This window comes from Entelurus aequoreus, linkage group LG02 (genome assembly GCF_033978785.1).
Source record: "Entelurus aequoreus isolate RoL-2023_Sb linkage group LG02, RoL_Eaeq_v1.1, whole genome shotgun sequence".
Taxonomy (NCBI): Eukaryota; Metazoa; Chordata; class Actinopteri; order Syngnathiformes; family Syngnathidae; genus Entelurus; species Entelurus aequoreus.
In genome coordinates, this window is record NC_084732.1 from 73228186 (window position 1) to 73244153 (window position 15968).

General features: G+C 39.4%; 1 protein-coding gene and 1 long non-coding RNA gene across 4 annotated transcripts in view; one reads left to right on the plus strand and one right to left on the minus strand.

Annotated features, from left to right (window-relative positions):
* LOC133638967 (uncharacterized) overlaps nucleotides 1-9883 on the plus strand; it is a 23901-nt gene extending 14018 nt beyond the window's left edge. Inside the window, exons 2-3 of the long non-coding RNA XR_009823715.1 lie at nucleotides 7297-7369; nucleotides 8794-9883. This is a non-coding gene — a long non-coding RNA (uncharacterized LOC133638967). The remainder of the gene's footprint in view (nucleotides 1-7296; nucleotides 7370-8793) is intronic.
* coro2ba (coronin, actin binding protein, 2Ba) overlaps nucleotides 1-12258 on the minus strand; it is a 117082-nt gene extending 104824 nt beyond the window's left edge. For 2 of the 3 annotated variants that reach the window (XM_062032003.1, XM_062031997.1), the window contains exon 1: nucleotides 12011-12258. In XM_062032003.1, the coding sequence (XP_061887987.1) occupies nucleotides 12011-12025 (15 nt within the window). In that variant the 5' untranslated portion in view covers nucleotides 12026-12258. Of the gene's footprint in view, nucleotides 1-3162; nucleotides 3180-12010 lie in introns of those variants that run through there. The other variant, XM_062032009.1, reaches the window with a different exon arrangement.
* Nucleotides 12259-15968: the final 3710 nt, after the last annotated feature.

The following is a 15968-nucleotide window of genomic DNA, read 5'->3' on the forward strand; positions in this document are numbered from 1 at the left end:
AAATGATTCAAATAATACAGCTGGCTAGCAACTAGCACACTCATCGTGAGTTTGCAACTAGCGTGCTAATCGCTAACTGAAAATTAGCATGCAAAATCGCTAGCTGGCAATAAGTGCGGGTAATAGCTAGCTGGATACTAGCACGCTAATCGCTAGCTGGCAACTATCAAGTGAATCACTAGCTGATAACTAGCGGTGTTAATTGCTATCTATCTTAAAAGCTAACACAATTATAATATATATATTTGTTCATGTTTTTATTTTAAAACTCCAAGGTAACATGTATTCAAAGACATTTGAAATTTGTCGGAAAATTGTGGCGAGAATTTAAATTAAAAAAAACCCTGTTTAAGACCTCCGGTGTGGATAATATGTATTGAATATGTTTTGTTGAAAAAATTGCGTAAAGATTTTGTTACATTTATCTCCCGTTTTTTTTAGTCTGTCTGCAGACGGTTAGTGTGTGAAGGCGTCGGAATCATCGGAATAAAAAAAACGTACGCTGTTTAAGTTCTTTAATGTTTAAAGAGGAACATCGCAGTTTTTTTTTTTCAGTCACGGTCGAAAATAAGCTGGATAAACAATATACTGTATAGATTTGCCGGTCACAACATTCCCGCTCGGATTGATAAAGAGCTAAATAAATAAAAAATGTTGCTTTTCCCCACATTTATCTGCATGTCGCACGTCAGTGTTATTGTGCACATGCCACGATTACATGCAAATACTACTAATCCACAAGGGAAATTGTTCCACACAGTAGCTCAGTTTCAAAGGATGGAATAGACTAGAAATGTACCATAGTAACAATATAAAATATAACATATGTAATATTTACATATTATATATACAGTATATAATATATACTGATATATTATATTATTATATTATATTATATTTTATATAATATATACAATATGTATAATATCCATCCATCCATCCATTTTTACCGCCTATACAATATAATAATATAATAAAGATAATATATAATATAATATGTATTTACACTTTGTCCTACCATCGCTTGTGTTTTCTCACACCAAGTTGGTGCAATCCGACTTGCGCTTGCAGGTCCATGTTGACAAAACAGTCCCGGGTAAAATGTTACAGACGAATAAACACAGAAGTAATTATTTTACAGACATCGGAGAAGATAGCAGAAAATAGAATAACTCTGCAGAGTTAAAGGCAAGGCAGAGAGAAGGGGCCTGGCAAAGACCATGAGCTAGAAATACCCACATTAGTACATCCAATCAATCTGTGATGTCACAAATGGCCCACTGTGAGAAAAAAAAAACACTGCAAAACACAGCGTTCAATTTTACTTCATAGTATTTTTCTTCGGCATGAGTACGTCTGACACTAAAATCCTTAATCTGTTGGCCTGATCAAGCTGTTGAATGATGATTTCCCACACTGTGTGAGGTAGCGATAGCAATGGATAAATCTCAAGGCCCAAAGAAAGTGGACCAAAGTGTCCGTCTTAAAAGGCTAAAGAGCTTAAGTTCCTGCCTGTCTCACAGACGTACTCCACCCCGAATTGCCTTGTTTGAAAGCAAAGGCCAAGGATTTAAACGCGCACTGACCTATTTCTTTTTTATAATATTTATTTATTCAATTGATAGGGAAATCATAACACAGGTACTGAGAAAACAGACACTTTTTTTTGTCCTCCCCTCTTAAAAAAATACAAAGAAATTAAAAAAATTACAAAAATTACAAAAAAATAATAAAAGTTAAATAATAACACCCCCTTCCCACCCCCTGACATATTTATGATTACGCTTTGCCTCGGAAAAACAAACTACAATTGCATTAAAAACCCCAAACGACCTGTTTGAATATTCAAGAAGTAGTGAAAACAGAACTTAGTGTATGAGTGCACATCTACAGTTATCCAAATAATATTTTAGTAGAAATAAAACATTATACTGCGAATTCCATTTTATTTTGTATATTTCCAAATTTCTGTGTTTATTTCCAATTTTTTTGGTTCCACTTCCTGTCTGGCTCCACCAATCTGGCCTGAGCGCTGTCTTCCTCACCTGTTCCTGATTGGCAATTCAGGCACACCTGTCCCTTTTTTTTGTATGCTAGCGCATCCTGCAGACAGCGCCGGATCATTGTTTTGCTTGTGCTTGTGTTTCCTGTGAGATTTTGACATTTTAAGTCACGTTTACCTGCGCTACACCTGGTGTTCAAGGCCGGCAGACCGTAACAGGTACTATTTGCGGTTAGCATAATATTTTCACCAACTCCTTATTCTCTGTTATGAAATAAAATACAAGACAAGATCAAACGTACACAATATCTAAACAAAAATAAAAACTACTACCTACTACTCTGTTTAAATAATGTTCATCCTCAAAGTCCTCCCGTGTCCAGGGACTCATTCTCTGAACTTATTAATATTAACAAAATCTGCTTGTTAATTTCCTGTTAATATCTGCTGTAACATGTTTCTATCTATCCATCAAATCAAATCAACTTTATTTATAAAGCACATTTAAAATTGACCACAGGGGTAGCCAAAGTGCTGTACAATGGGCAGGACAAAAGATAACACAAGAGAAACGAGCAAACACAACACAACACAAACAGAGCACGATAAAAAATAAATAACTAAAATAAATAGAACATAAAAACAGGTTCACAGCAGTTGTATTATGGGGCGCCATAGCAGGATGGATATCACTCAGTGTTAAAAGCCATGGAATAAAAGTATGTTTTTAAGAGATATTTAAAAACAGGAAGAGAGGATACCTGTCTAACACTCAGAAGTAGGTCGTTCCAGAGCTTGGGAGCAGCACCGGCGAAAGCTCTGTCACCTCTAAGCTTCATCCATCCATTTTCTACCGCTTGTCTCGATTGGGGTGGCGGGGGGTGCTGGAGCCTATCTCAGCTGCATTCGGGCGGAAGGCGGGGTACACCTTGGACAAGTCGCCACCTCATCGCAGGGCCAACACAGATAGACAGACAACATTCACACTCACATTCACACACTAGGGCCAATTTAGTGTTGCCAATCAACCTATCCTACAGCTATGAACACCAATCATTGCATTCCTCCGTCAAAATTGGGAGCCCCTGATTGGGTGGGGCCCAGTAAGCCTGTGCATGAAGGCACCCTTAATGATGATCACGTATGTAACAGTAACTAACCTTCCTTTGCTGTTTCCTCGGCAGGGCATAATGTTTCTGACGCGTGGTTTTCTTTTGATCAGCTCTGCGTCCCACAATAACAACAGGCTGACGCCGATCCAAAGTATAAAAAAATGACAGAGTTTATTTTCACTTTTCTTCCTGATGAACGGTAACAAGAATAGCAAAAAATAATACAGATGACATTAGCACAAACATGTCTTGAGTCAAATTTGCATACGTTTAACACGTTTAAACGTGGTCAAAAAACCTGTTGCTCCATGCCCTGTTCGACCTTCCAAAACAAAACATTGTCACCTTTATAACAGTTGCTGACAATTTACGACAGTTACTCGCACTTTGCGACACCCAGTCTAAACAGAGCAAACTAATCGAGCACAACTACATGGATAGGAAGTGAAAGATAATATTTTAAACTATATACCAATAATATAGCAAAATACCACGTATACAGTCATGAAAGCTATTGTTATATAATCAAATTTACTTTAAACAAAGCATGATATGTAAACATAACGTACTTTTTCAAGACAATCTGCCAATACTGATCAGTGGCAGATCAATCGGCGCATCCCTACTATTTACCAATTATTATAACGTGTAGCCCTGAAAATATTACCGTTCTCCAACAAAGAACATGCTAATCTAAAATATACTAGTTGTATAAAGACTACTGTTTCCCACAGGATTGCAATATACGGTTTAATTGTAGCAGTGGTGGATGGAGGGAACGTAAAGACGTAGTCGTGCATTGACATTTTTCACAAAAGTGAGTTAAAAACACGACACATTTTAAGAACTACAAACACATGTTATTTTGCTGCTTATTTATAATTTTAATTTTTTGTTCATTGTCACAAACAAGACAGAGCCACCTGCGAGTGCACCCTCCTCTTATGCTCTGGCAGATCCCGCGCGTTAAAATGTGTTTTCCAAAGCGGCAAATTTATTCGGTTCAAATTTATTCTTGGCAGGCCTAAATTAATGCGCGAGAAACATGGAAGATCTACTGTACACTACAATTGCTTCGTCATTTTAGTGAATGTCAATTAGAGATGTGACGTCCGTGAACAAGTCGAGTCTTATCAGTGACTCTTTTAAGTGAATGACTCAAACCAATTTGCAGTTGAGAGCTATTTTTACATGCAAATTGAAATGATCAACTCTGCCTTCATTGTTAAGACACCTAACTCGACTATAGCCACAAGGACAAAACATTGAACATTTTAAAATGTTCACTTCACAGTAGGGTTAGTACAATTTTGTGGTCACATTTATATAAAGTCCAAAGTTTTATCTTAGTTTTATTTATATTTTATTACACATTTTATTCATGTATTATTTGCAGGCTTTATTTTTTTCTGTATTGTTAATGCTATTTTTAGGTGAGGAAAAAAATTCTAAATAGTGATGTCACTGTCAAATCATTGAGGCAAGGTTCCGCCTTATGGAATGTCTACAATAAATCAAAGGCCAAATAAAAGAAATTTGATAAATATCTTAACGTATTTCCCACAAATAGAGTATAAATTGCTCCCTTTAAAGGGCACTGAATCCACGTTATAATGTCAATGGAAGATTTTGGCGACAGAGAAAAAAAAAACCTTGAACAAACATGTCTGGTGTGCAGAGCAACTGAATTTTAAATTAGATTTAATTTGATTAAATTAATTGAAGAATACTGCTTTGATGAAAGAAAGACTCTGGATTCCAACATGATTCATTCGTACTGACACAAATGGTCATCATTATTATCATAAATTTGTGGTGGTTTGTCTCCTACTCGATAAAACTCAAAACAATCCAGTGATTCTCCTCCTTTTAATGTGGCATTGTTTTGAACATTCAAAAGAGACAGATATTTTTATATCCAGATGTCAAAACATTTTGCTCGTTATGCTTGTTAGAGGGGTTCTGACTTATAAACACAGACTCAAAGTAACCAAACCAAACCTGAGCAATTGTGTTTTAAATGTAACTGTTCATAATGTACCTTGTTAAAGCACAACATTAAGATGTTCAGACACCACAGTATAACCGCTCGTTAGCAACTAGCGCGCTGATTGCCAGCTGGTAGCGAGGGGTCACTAATACCTACCGTATTTTCCGTAATATAAACAACTATTTTTTTCCCAAGCTTTGAACCCTGCGGTTTAAACAAAGGTGAAGCTAATCTGTGGATTTTTCCTCGCTAACGGCTAAATTATGGAATGGATTACCGGATTTTCCGGACTAAAAGGCACACTTAAAATCCTTTTTTTCCCTCAAAATTTGACAGTGCGCCTTATAACCCGGTGTGCCAAATGTACGGAATAATTCTGGTTTTGCTTACCGACCTCGAAGCAATTTTATTTGATACATGGTGTAATGATAAGTGTGGCCAGTAGATGGCAGTCAAACATAAGAGATACGTGTAGACTGCACTATGATGGAAATATGAGTAAAGTAAACAACACCAACATTTTATATGTTCCATTGAAAATATAGAACATTACACACGGCGCTCAAAAATCCATCAAAATGTTTTAGCACGACTTTGGTAAGCTATGAAGCCGCACCGCTTGATGTGCTTCAACATAGGAGTATTATTATGGTGTGTGTATAAGGTAAGACATATTATCTGGCATTTTGTTTCGCAATATTATGCAAAAGCAACTTTTCTTACCTTCTGGTACCGGCTGATCTGTATTTGGGACCTGCATAAAACCTGAAAAATTGCGCTCGTCCGCCTTTGTAGTCCTTGATGACACCATAGTTGATAAGCTTCTTCTTTTTCTCTATCTTCTTGTTATGGGACATTCATCCTTCTCTGTTGCCATTTCTAATATTAAGTAGTGTAAAGTACTTACTTATATCTGTCAGTAAAGTCGCCATGAAAGCGCTAAAACATACCGGTGTAGTGAGTTTACATTATTCCACCAAATAACTTTAGTTATTAGAGAGATCTGGTCGGACGGTTTTTCATTGGACACATTTCGGGGTCGGCCCCGCCATGCCCTGCCTCGCTGTCGGTCTGCCGGCCACGCCACCCCACAACACTTTACCGACCTCCTCCCAGTGCCACCCACACTGGTTTAAATGTAATTTAAATATTGGGTTTCACAATGTAAAAGCACTTTGAGTCACTAGAGAAAAGCGCTATATAAACAGAATTCACTTCACACTTCACATATCGAGTCGGCCAAATTAATCGAGGTTCCCATCACTAATTCCAGGCTTGTCCACCAACATCCCAAACCACTAAAGCAGCTGATATGATACCGCAAGCAGATCAAAACAATGATGAGCATATGTATCGGTCAATTCTCATTGTCCTCTAAGGGTGAGTGTAATAAATTAGAGCACAGGCCATAAAAAACAAACGCCTTGCACATACTAAACAGTTACAGAAAGTGATTAGTGTCATTCTTGAGGAGTTATCAATGTGCTGTAGAAGCTAACACAGCGAAAAAAAAAGCCTGTCTAGAGTATTGTGCGTGTGTGCGGAGGGATGGAGGGACATTCAGCACTGTCAGCACGCTACTTCTTGTCCTGCATCCTTCCCAAGGTGACTTCTATGCTGTTGGCAGGCAGAACTTTGAAAACAGCCTTTTCCAATCTCTGCCTGCTCCTCCCACATGCACACAAGCACACACACACACACACACACACACACACACACACACACACACACACACACACACACACACACACACACACACACACACACACACACACACACACACACACACACACACACACACACACACACACACACTCTTAATCCACATTTGCACAACGTTCAGGTCTTTTTTTTTTTTTTTAATCTAAATATTAATATATTGTATTCTCATGTTGCAAAAATGTACAAGCACACTCAATATCTTTGCTAGGCCTGTCTGTTGTCTGCAGGTTTTGGTTCCGGTGGCTTTTTAGTAAAGTAGGACTTAACGTTTAATTTTTTTTTGTTGTTGTTGCAGTTGTCGTAGTGGAGAGCCCACGCGGCAGTACTCACACCTCCCACACATTCACATACAGGAAAATGATTTGTAGTTTGAGAGTAGTGTCTGTGTGCCTCTCTGTTTGAGACAGAAAAAAAAAAAAAAAAGCCAGAATTTTGAGGATAAAAGGTGACTTTTTGTGTGCACTTTACAGGTGTGGGACACTATTTCCCACAGAACGGCAATCTATCTGTGGAGGTGAAGGCGTGGTCGAAAATTTGCATACGGTAATTGGCTTTTTTTTTTTAAGTTCTCATAAATTGTTATACATGAAGTTCACACACATGTAGGAATCGTGTTAAATTAACTTGGTATAAACCTACTCAGTGGCCTAGTGGTTAGAGCAGGGGTGTCAAACATACGGCCCGCGGGCCGGATCAGGCCCGCAAACAGGTTTTATCCGGCCCACGGGATGACTTTGCTAAGTATAAAAATAAGCCGAAATTTTTGAATGAAAGAAACAGCTGTTCTAAATGTGTCCACTAGATGTCGCAATAGCAATTCTTTGTATCTTTGTAGAATAAGCTACATATGTAAAAAAGATAAACCACATAATGTTAGTGCACCAGTTGAGGAAAATGAGCAAACTACATAAATAACATCCTGTAATTTGATTTTGATATTATTTTTTTATCTTGATAGATTGAAAATTAACACCAATGAGTTGACTGATGAACGTTAGTTACCACATGATTTATTCAGAATGTATAAATAACGACAAATAAAGATTTAATACTATTACCACAACATGTAGGTGTAAAAAAACAACAACAACAACATTATGACGTGTACATTTTCACAATGTGATTGTTCTATTTTTAAACAAAGAAAACAATCTGAAATTGTCTTTGTTTTTAAGTTATCGTGCCATGGTTTTACCAGTCCGGCCCACTTGGGAGTAGATTTTTCTCCATGGGGCCCCCCATCTAAAATGAGTTTGACACCCCTGGGTTAGAGTGTCCGCCCTGAGATTGTTAGGTCGTGAGTTCAAACCCAGGCCGAGTCATACCAAAGACTATAAAAATGGGACCCATTACTTCCCTGCTTGGCACTCAGCATCAAGGGTTGAAATTGGGGGTTCAATCATCAAAAATGATTCCCGGGCATGGCCCCCGCTGTTGCCCACTGCTCCCCTCACCTCCCAGGGGGTGAACAAGGGGATGGGTCAAATGCAGAGGACAAATTTCACCACACTTAGAGTGTGTGTGACAATCATCGGTACTTTAACTTTAACTTAACTAACTGGAAGAAAAAGGAATGCAACTATACAGGGTAAATGTGGGCTTTTATACTGCTAGCTTAATGCTAACATACAATGGACAAGCTCAGACAGGCTAACAGAAATTAGCACTGCGATCATTTCGAACTTGTACAAATTAGATTTGAACCAAAAATGCAAAAAGCCACCAAACTCTGTGAAAACAAATAGTCTGACTACTGATACTGACATATATTTACTTGTGGCGGGCCACCACAAGTGAATGAATGTATGGGAAACATTGGGATGAACGAAATACAATCGTAGTTTGCTTTTGGTACGATGCGGTTTTCGAGTTCAATTCTTGACTTAATTTGGCCCAGTTTTTGTATAGTGTCTTTATCGTGAGTTCAACCATTTTGCGTAACAAACTGTTCGTATATCATTCCACAGAATCCAGTGCCGAAATAGAATCTGTCCATTTGTCCCAGGGCTTGAACCTTGGTTCACAGAATGAGAGTGCGAGAGTGTAAGATGTCAACTCAAACTCTCAAGGTGTCACAGCGGATGATGTTTGCCAACGTACTCTTGCACGGCCACACCTGCTGGCCTCCCTAAAACTGGGAGTTGTGAGTTCAAACCCCGGCCGAGTCATACCAAAGACTACAAAAAATGCGAACCATTGCCTCCCTGCTTGGCACTCAGCATCAAAGGTTGGAATTGGGGGCTAAATCACCAAATGATTCCCGAGCGTGGCGCACGCTGCTGCTCACTGCTCTCCTCACCCCCCAGGGGGTGAACATGTGGATTGGTCAAATGCAGAGGACAGATCTCACTACACCCAGTGTGTGTGTGTGACAATCGTTGGGACTTTAACTTTAACTTGAATTTTTGTGTTAAAAGGGACCCAATAGTGATTTTATGATGACTTTGTGGTCCAGATAGTTGTGGTGTATATTTTGCTCCAAACTCCCTTTTACGACCGGTTTTGGAATTGGTCTGCAAGATCTTCCCAGATTGCAAATGAAACCAATCCCAAAAAGTACTTATCTTTTGCAAAAGTACACTGTTTAAATATATGTATCGGCGTCGTCACGACGATTTTTTTTCAATACACAGTTGAAAATACTTCCACCTCGCGGTAACATCACGGTGTAGCCAGACCGCAAAGCCCAGACAACAGAGCCGTCCAAAATTGCGTGCAAGCTCACGCCAAAATACATGAACGGCCACGCCCTGATAGTGTTTTGTACTCATGGTTGCTTTTTGTCTGTGTTTTATTTGTTTAGTTCCTTGTGCACAGGCATCCACACCTGCTGCCTGATTGGCAACCGAGACACACCTGCCCCCGGTTGCCAATCAGTCTCCTATTTTTGTCCGGTTGATTGCCATTTGCACCTCTCTGCTCTGCCAATGTGCATTGCTTTGCTTCCTGGACAAGTGATGTTGCGTCTCTTGCGCAATCCCGTTTGCACTGGACTTCTTTTTTTTTTTTTTTACCTTTTTCCGAGGCGCGTGTTTTCCACTTCCTTGTGAGTGCGCTTTCTTTTGCTATATTAAAGAATATAATTTTTACTCACTATCTGTCTCTTGCTGCTGCATCTTGGGGTCCCGTTGCCTTAAAACTACCTTGATTTGACACTTTGGCATTGTTTTAACGCGACTATCCAACATTCAATCAATGTTTACTTATATAGCCCTAAATCGCGAGTGTCTCAAAGGGCTGCACAAGCCACAACAACATCCTCGGCTCAGATTCCACATCAGGGCAAGAAAAAACTCAACCCAATGGGATGACAATGATAAACCTTGGAGGGGACCATTGTAACATTATAAATCAGAAAAGATTAACTTCATCATCACAAATAAATTATCTTTGAATATAAATAAAACTAAGATAGTGATGTTTGGAAATCGCAACATAACGTCTGAACACAAAATAAGTATTGATGGTACCCAAATTGAAATCGTAAATGAGAATACATTTTTGGGAGTAATAATTGATAGTAAACTATCATGGAACCTCATGTCAGACATTAAAACAAAAATCTCCAAAAGCCTCTCAGTTATAAACAAAGCAAAACTATACCTCAATGAAAATGCACTCCGTACTCTATACTGCACCTTGGTACTCCCATACCTTACATGTTGTGTTGAAGTATGGGGGAATACTTACCACAACACAATTAATCCTCTGATCATATTACAGAAAAGAGCAGTGCGGATCATTCACAACATTGGTTATTTAGAACATACTCATAACCTGTGCAATAAAAGTGGCTCAAATTTGATGACCTTGTTAAATATAATACATTAATAATCTTATATAAAGCATTTAACAAATTATTGCCGCCTGATCTACAACGTTTTTTTATAAGACGAGTGCAGGCTCATAACTTGAGAGGCTTTGGATATTTCTCATTGCCGAGAGCTCAAACCACTCGTAAACGTTTTTGTGTGTCTGTATGCGGAGTAAAACTATGGAACATACTGGACTTACAACACAAGCAATGCCAAACTATTCATCGATTTAAACTATTATACAAACATGGGGTCTGGTTCAAATATAGAGATGAGGGTCTTTAATTTGACCTGCTGTTGTACTCTGTCTCAAAGTGTTAACAATGTGCTCAATGTTTCCTTACCATTATTTCTATGATGTCTATTACCATTGTTGGTATATTCAATATTCCTACATTGTTGATACAAATGATTGTTACAGTGTAATAATTATTGTTACCTGTGGTAATGCCACCATGATACAACATTTGTATTATAATCCTTGAACAAAGTAAGAGTGAAACTCATGTGAATAATCACTGAATGGAGAACTGGGGGTGGGATTAAATACGTTATCTTCTTCCCACTCCCTTTCAGGCAAAACTGGACAATAATGCACTATATTAATTTATATGATTATGTTTTGTCAACTCGTACTTATTTATGTCATTGCCTGAAATAAATAAATAAATGGAAAAAAAAAAAAAATCATAAGTCCTCCTTTTAATATTTCTGGGTGTCTGGAACAGACTAATTAGATTGACATTATTTTTTTTTATTTTTTAAATTGCTTTGATTTTCATGCATCAGACCTTTTGGAACGAATTACTAACAAAAACCGAGGTACAACTGTACGACCAAATAGGCCGTCGTCCTGTCTCTCCACATTGGGTTGTCTATTTCAGTCCAGGTTAATTCCCCTCATGGGGATAGGTGTTCTCATTTCCTGTCTTTTTTTTTTTTTTTTTCCTTTATTCCGTCGTCCCCCGCTAATTGCTTAAGAGGATTCAACCTGCTGCTGCAGTCTTAGGCATGGGTGCACACACAAGCAATCAGATCAGCTCGGGACTCTACACACACTTGTTGATGCCTGCACCGAGTTGCGACTGATAACTTCCCACCACTTAGTACCCCAATTTGAACCCAAACCCCCGACCTTGCAGGGTAATGCGGCTGCAAGATTACATTCAAAAAGTGTGACTGAACCAGTCTGTTGATGGAATGAAGCATAGATTTAGAGTTATCATGACTTCCACACCATATAAATATGCATTCATGGGCAGCCCCATCCTTAGAATCATCTCCACTTGGCATCTTGTCTACTACTATTGCACACACACACACACCTCCAGCCCAAATATAGCATAGTAAGCCACACAGCATCTCTTACCTTTGTGACAGTCATGCAGAATCAGTGGGTAAGATGCAGGCCAGTGTCCCGATCAAGCAGAGATCAATGCTGCGGGAGTGGCAGAGTGATGAGGAGGAGAGTAGGGAAGCTTGCTTTGGAGAGAGGGAGAGAGGGAGAGAGAGGGAGAGAGAGAGAGGGAGAGAGAGAGAAAAGAGGAGGGGACAGACAGGTTAGTGTGTCTGGCTCACTAAGAACCAAGAGGCTAAATTGCTACTGCAGTGAAGTCATGGCTGTGGCTGTGTGTGCACTTGGTCACTAAGAGAGGGAAAAGCTCCCTGCAGGATACACCCCTCCTTCCTGCCTCGACACATGCACGCATGGAAACACCACACACACACACACACACACACACACACACACACACACACACACACACACACACTGATTGATGATGCAAACAAAGTCTGACTGCCCGGCTTTGTCCCTCGATCTCACAATGCGATTAGCCATGGGCTAATACAACTTTATTGATGAGAGGACATGCAAAGCCGTGCACGGGGAGTGACTCTGCAGAAACAGGATGATGGCGAAGGAGGGGGAGGGTCGTTGGACACTGACGCAGTTTTTGCTGCCCTGCCCACTGCACACTATCCGGCGTGACCGACAGAAGAATGAACACATATTTCAGGATCTTTAATTTGTGTTCAATTCAGAGGTGGGTAGAGTAGCCAGAAATTGTACTCAAGTAAGAGTACTGTTACTTTAGAGATTTATTACTCAAGTAAAAGTAAGGAGTAGTCCCCCAAATATTTACTTGAGTAAAAGTAAAAAGTATGTTGTGAAAAAACTACTCAAGCACTGAGTAACTGATGAGTAACCTGTTCGTTTAATGATGACGGCAACACATAATGCACAAAAACATAAAAATAGCAATGAGCAAATTCAGAGCCAGGAATATCTCTTAAGAAACTAAAACAATAATATATATTAAATAATAAGACATTAACATAAACACAATTAAGGCAAATTGAGCCACAATAACTTAACAGCACCATAGGCTCAGTAGGCAGAGATTACAAAGGAAAATAACAAGTTAGCCTTTACGCAAACCATAAACTGATAGGTGTGGGCTGCACCAGTGGGAACACACTGTGCATTTCTGATTGGTGTTTCTATGTATGCGTGTGTGTGTGTGTGTGTGTGTGTGTGTGTGTGTCTATGAGGCTGCAGTGCGTTAATAAATGTCCCCACACGATGTACATTTGACAGTGGTTCATAGTAGGGAAGCTAACATCAGCCTACGGTGACAGCCAAAATATCTACTAACGTTACTTACCGCAATGTGCTTCCTCAAATTTGACGTTGAGTTCATGCAAGCTTAAGCTTGTTGCCGCTGAAACTTTATGTGCAGTTAATCACGTGACCGCCTGGCTCTGTTTGATTGGTGAAACGGAGTCAAACGTCACCAGTGACTGCGTTTGATTGGTGTAACGCAGGCATGCGATAGATCCTACTTTGAAGGTCTGTCTGACAAACCAAAACAAACAAAGCGTGCATTAACAGATCGATAAAAATCAGTAGCGAGTAGCGAGCTGAATGTAGATAAATGGAGTGGAGTAAAAGTAGCGTTTCTTCTCTATAAATATACTGAAGTTAAAGTATGTTGCATTAAAACTACTCTTAGAAGTACAATTTATCCCAAAAGTTACTCAAGTAGATGTAACGGAGTAAATGTAGCACGTTACTACCCACCTCTGGTTCAATTGTGCAATATTTAGTGCATGTTATCTGTAAACAAACACGTTTATATAGTTCAGGTTCTTTACATTTAAAGTAAAGTCCCTTACTGCCTTCTCTGCAGGCCTAAACAATCATTTTGGGACTTGTTTTATTGTTTCCTGTGTTTTGGTTGTACTTCCTGTCCAGCGCTCTTATTTTCATATTCACTTCCTTTGTTGGCATGCCAGGTGGCAACTTCACCATGCACTGTTCAGAGCGTTGGTCTCCTCACCTGTTCCCCGTTGTCAATCAGGAGCATTTTTCATCCGGGGGCGGCACTGTTTCGTTGTTTGTTTCTGAGGTTGTTTTGTGCTTACACTGCCTGCTTTTTTCACCATTAAAATATATTTTTGTATGCACCAAAGTACATGTCAAACTACTACTAATGACCGCCTTAACCACAACACCAGGGGGAGCTCCACTAACCACGTTAAACCCAGATCCCGATCTAACAAAGGTCTTAACTCATTCTCATTTTATGCCACATCAATGTGGAATGCGCTCCCAACAGGTGTAAAAGAAAGGGCATCTCTATCCTCCTTCAAAACCGCAATAAAAGTTCACCTCCAGGCAACTTCAACCCTAAACTAACACCCTCCCCGGATTGTAAATAATCAAATGTAGATACTTTTTCTTATGCTTTCTGATCTCTCTCTCTGTGTCCACTACTTGCTGTACATATCCTACCAAGTCAGACCTACACTGTTTCAATGTCCATTTCTCTGATCTCAATTGTCGATGACCCCCCCGCCCCCACTCCCTCCTCCACATCCCACACCCCGGATTGTAAATAATGTAAATAATTCAATGTATATACTGATGATTATCTTGTGTGATGACTGTATGATGATGATAGTATATATCTGATAGTATATATCTGTATCATGAATCAATTTAAGTGGACCCCGACTTAAACAAGTTGAAAAACGTATTCGGGTGTTACCATTTAGTGGTCAATTGTACGGAATATGTACTTCACTGTGCAATCTACTAATAAAAGTTTCAATCAATCAATCAATCAATCAATCAAACGTGTTTATATGTATTTTAATAAGTAGCACTTTTGTATTTGTTATTTAATGAAAAGTTAAAGTTAAAATCGTTAAAGTACCAATGATTGTCACACACACACTAGGTGTGGCGGAATTATTCTCTGCATTTGACCCATCAAAGTGCATTATAAATAGAAGTATTTTATTATTATTATTATTATTGGTTGTGTAACTGCGCTCTTAACTCAAAACACACTATTTTAAATCAACGTCTCACATTGAAATGTATTGAAATCCATTTAATTGGTGGCTATCCCCCCGAAACTGCACACCACTAACATGTAACATGCCTTTTAAAAAAGAAAAACTAACTCTCAGATAAGAAATATTGTATAAAAACAATTCAACAGGATGTACTACAAACCACTACAGTAGTTTTATGAAGTAATCCAATAATAATGTACACCATTTACCTCTGAGAGCGGCCTTCTATGGTATTTCCTTCAAGCTGATTTGACGTCAAACACACCATCAGCAGCTTTTCCATATTTGTATGAATAAATGTTTTGTTGTGTGTTCTGTGATGAGGTGGCGACTTGTCCAAGGTGTACCCCGCCTTCCGCCCGATTGTAGCTGAGATAGGCTCCAGCGCCCCCCGCGACCCCAAAAGGGATAAGCGGTAGAGAATGGATGGATGTTTTGTTGTGTTTTATCATTTTCCTGCCTTCTCCTTTGTTGTGATGTCTGCTCTTGTGTATTCAGTTCATTCGTCCTCGGCGGACCTTGAGGCACACCTGCTAGCAATTAGCCCGCCAGTATTTAGGCTCGTCACTGACAGCTTGGCCTTGCCGGTTAATGTCTCCTGAACCTCTCTCGTGCATGTGCCTGCTTCACCTCGCCAGACCTGGTACGTCCCTAACCTCTTTTGTGTTTGCTTCTTAGCCTCCCTGAGGTAAAGAGGATTATTTTGTTGGACTTTTGCCCTGCTCAGTGCGCCCTGGCCGTTTCTCCTGCCGACCACTGAGGAACCTATTTTGTCTGTGTTACATGGTGTGCGCTTCTGCCCCATCGCCCTTAGTTATCCCTTTTTGACTAATTACATGTTTTCCTTTTTGTAATTCTACCTTGTCTCCCGTCTCTGCATCCTGTTGTCAACCCCTTGACCAAGACCGTAACATGTTTGCCGTTTAGATTTTATTTTAACATTCTTGGCTGGCTTTAGATTA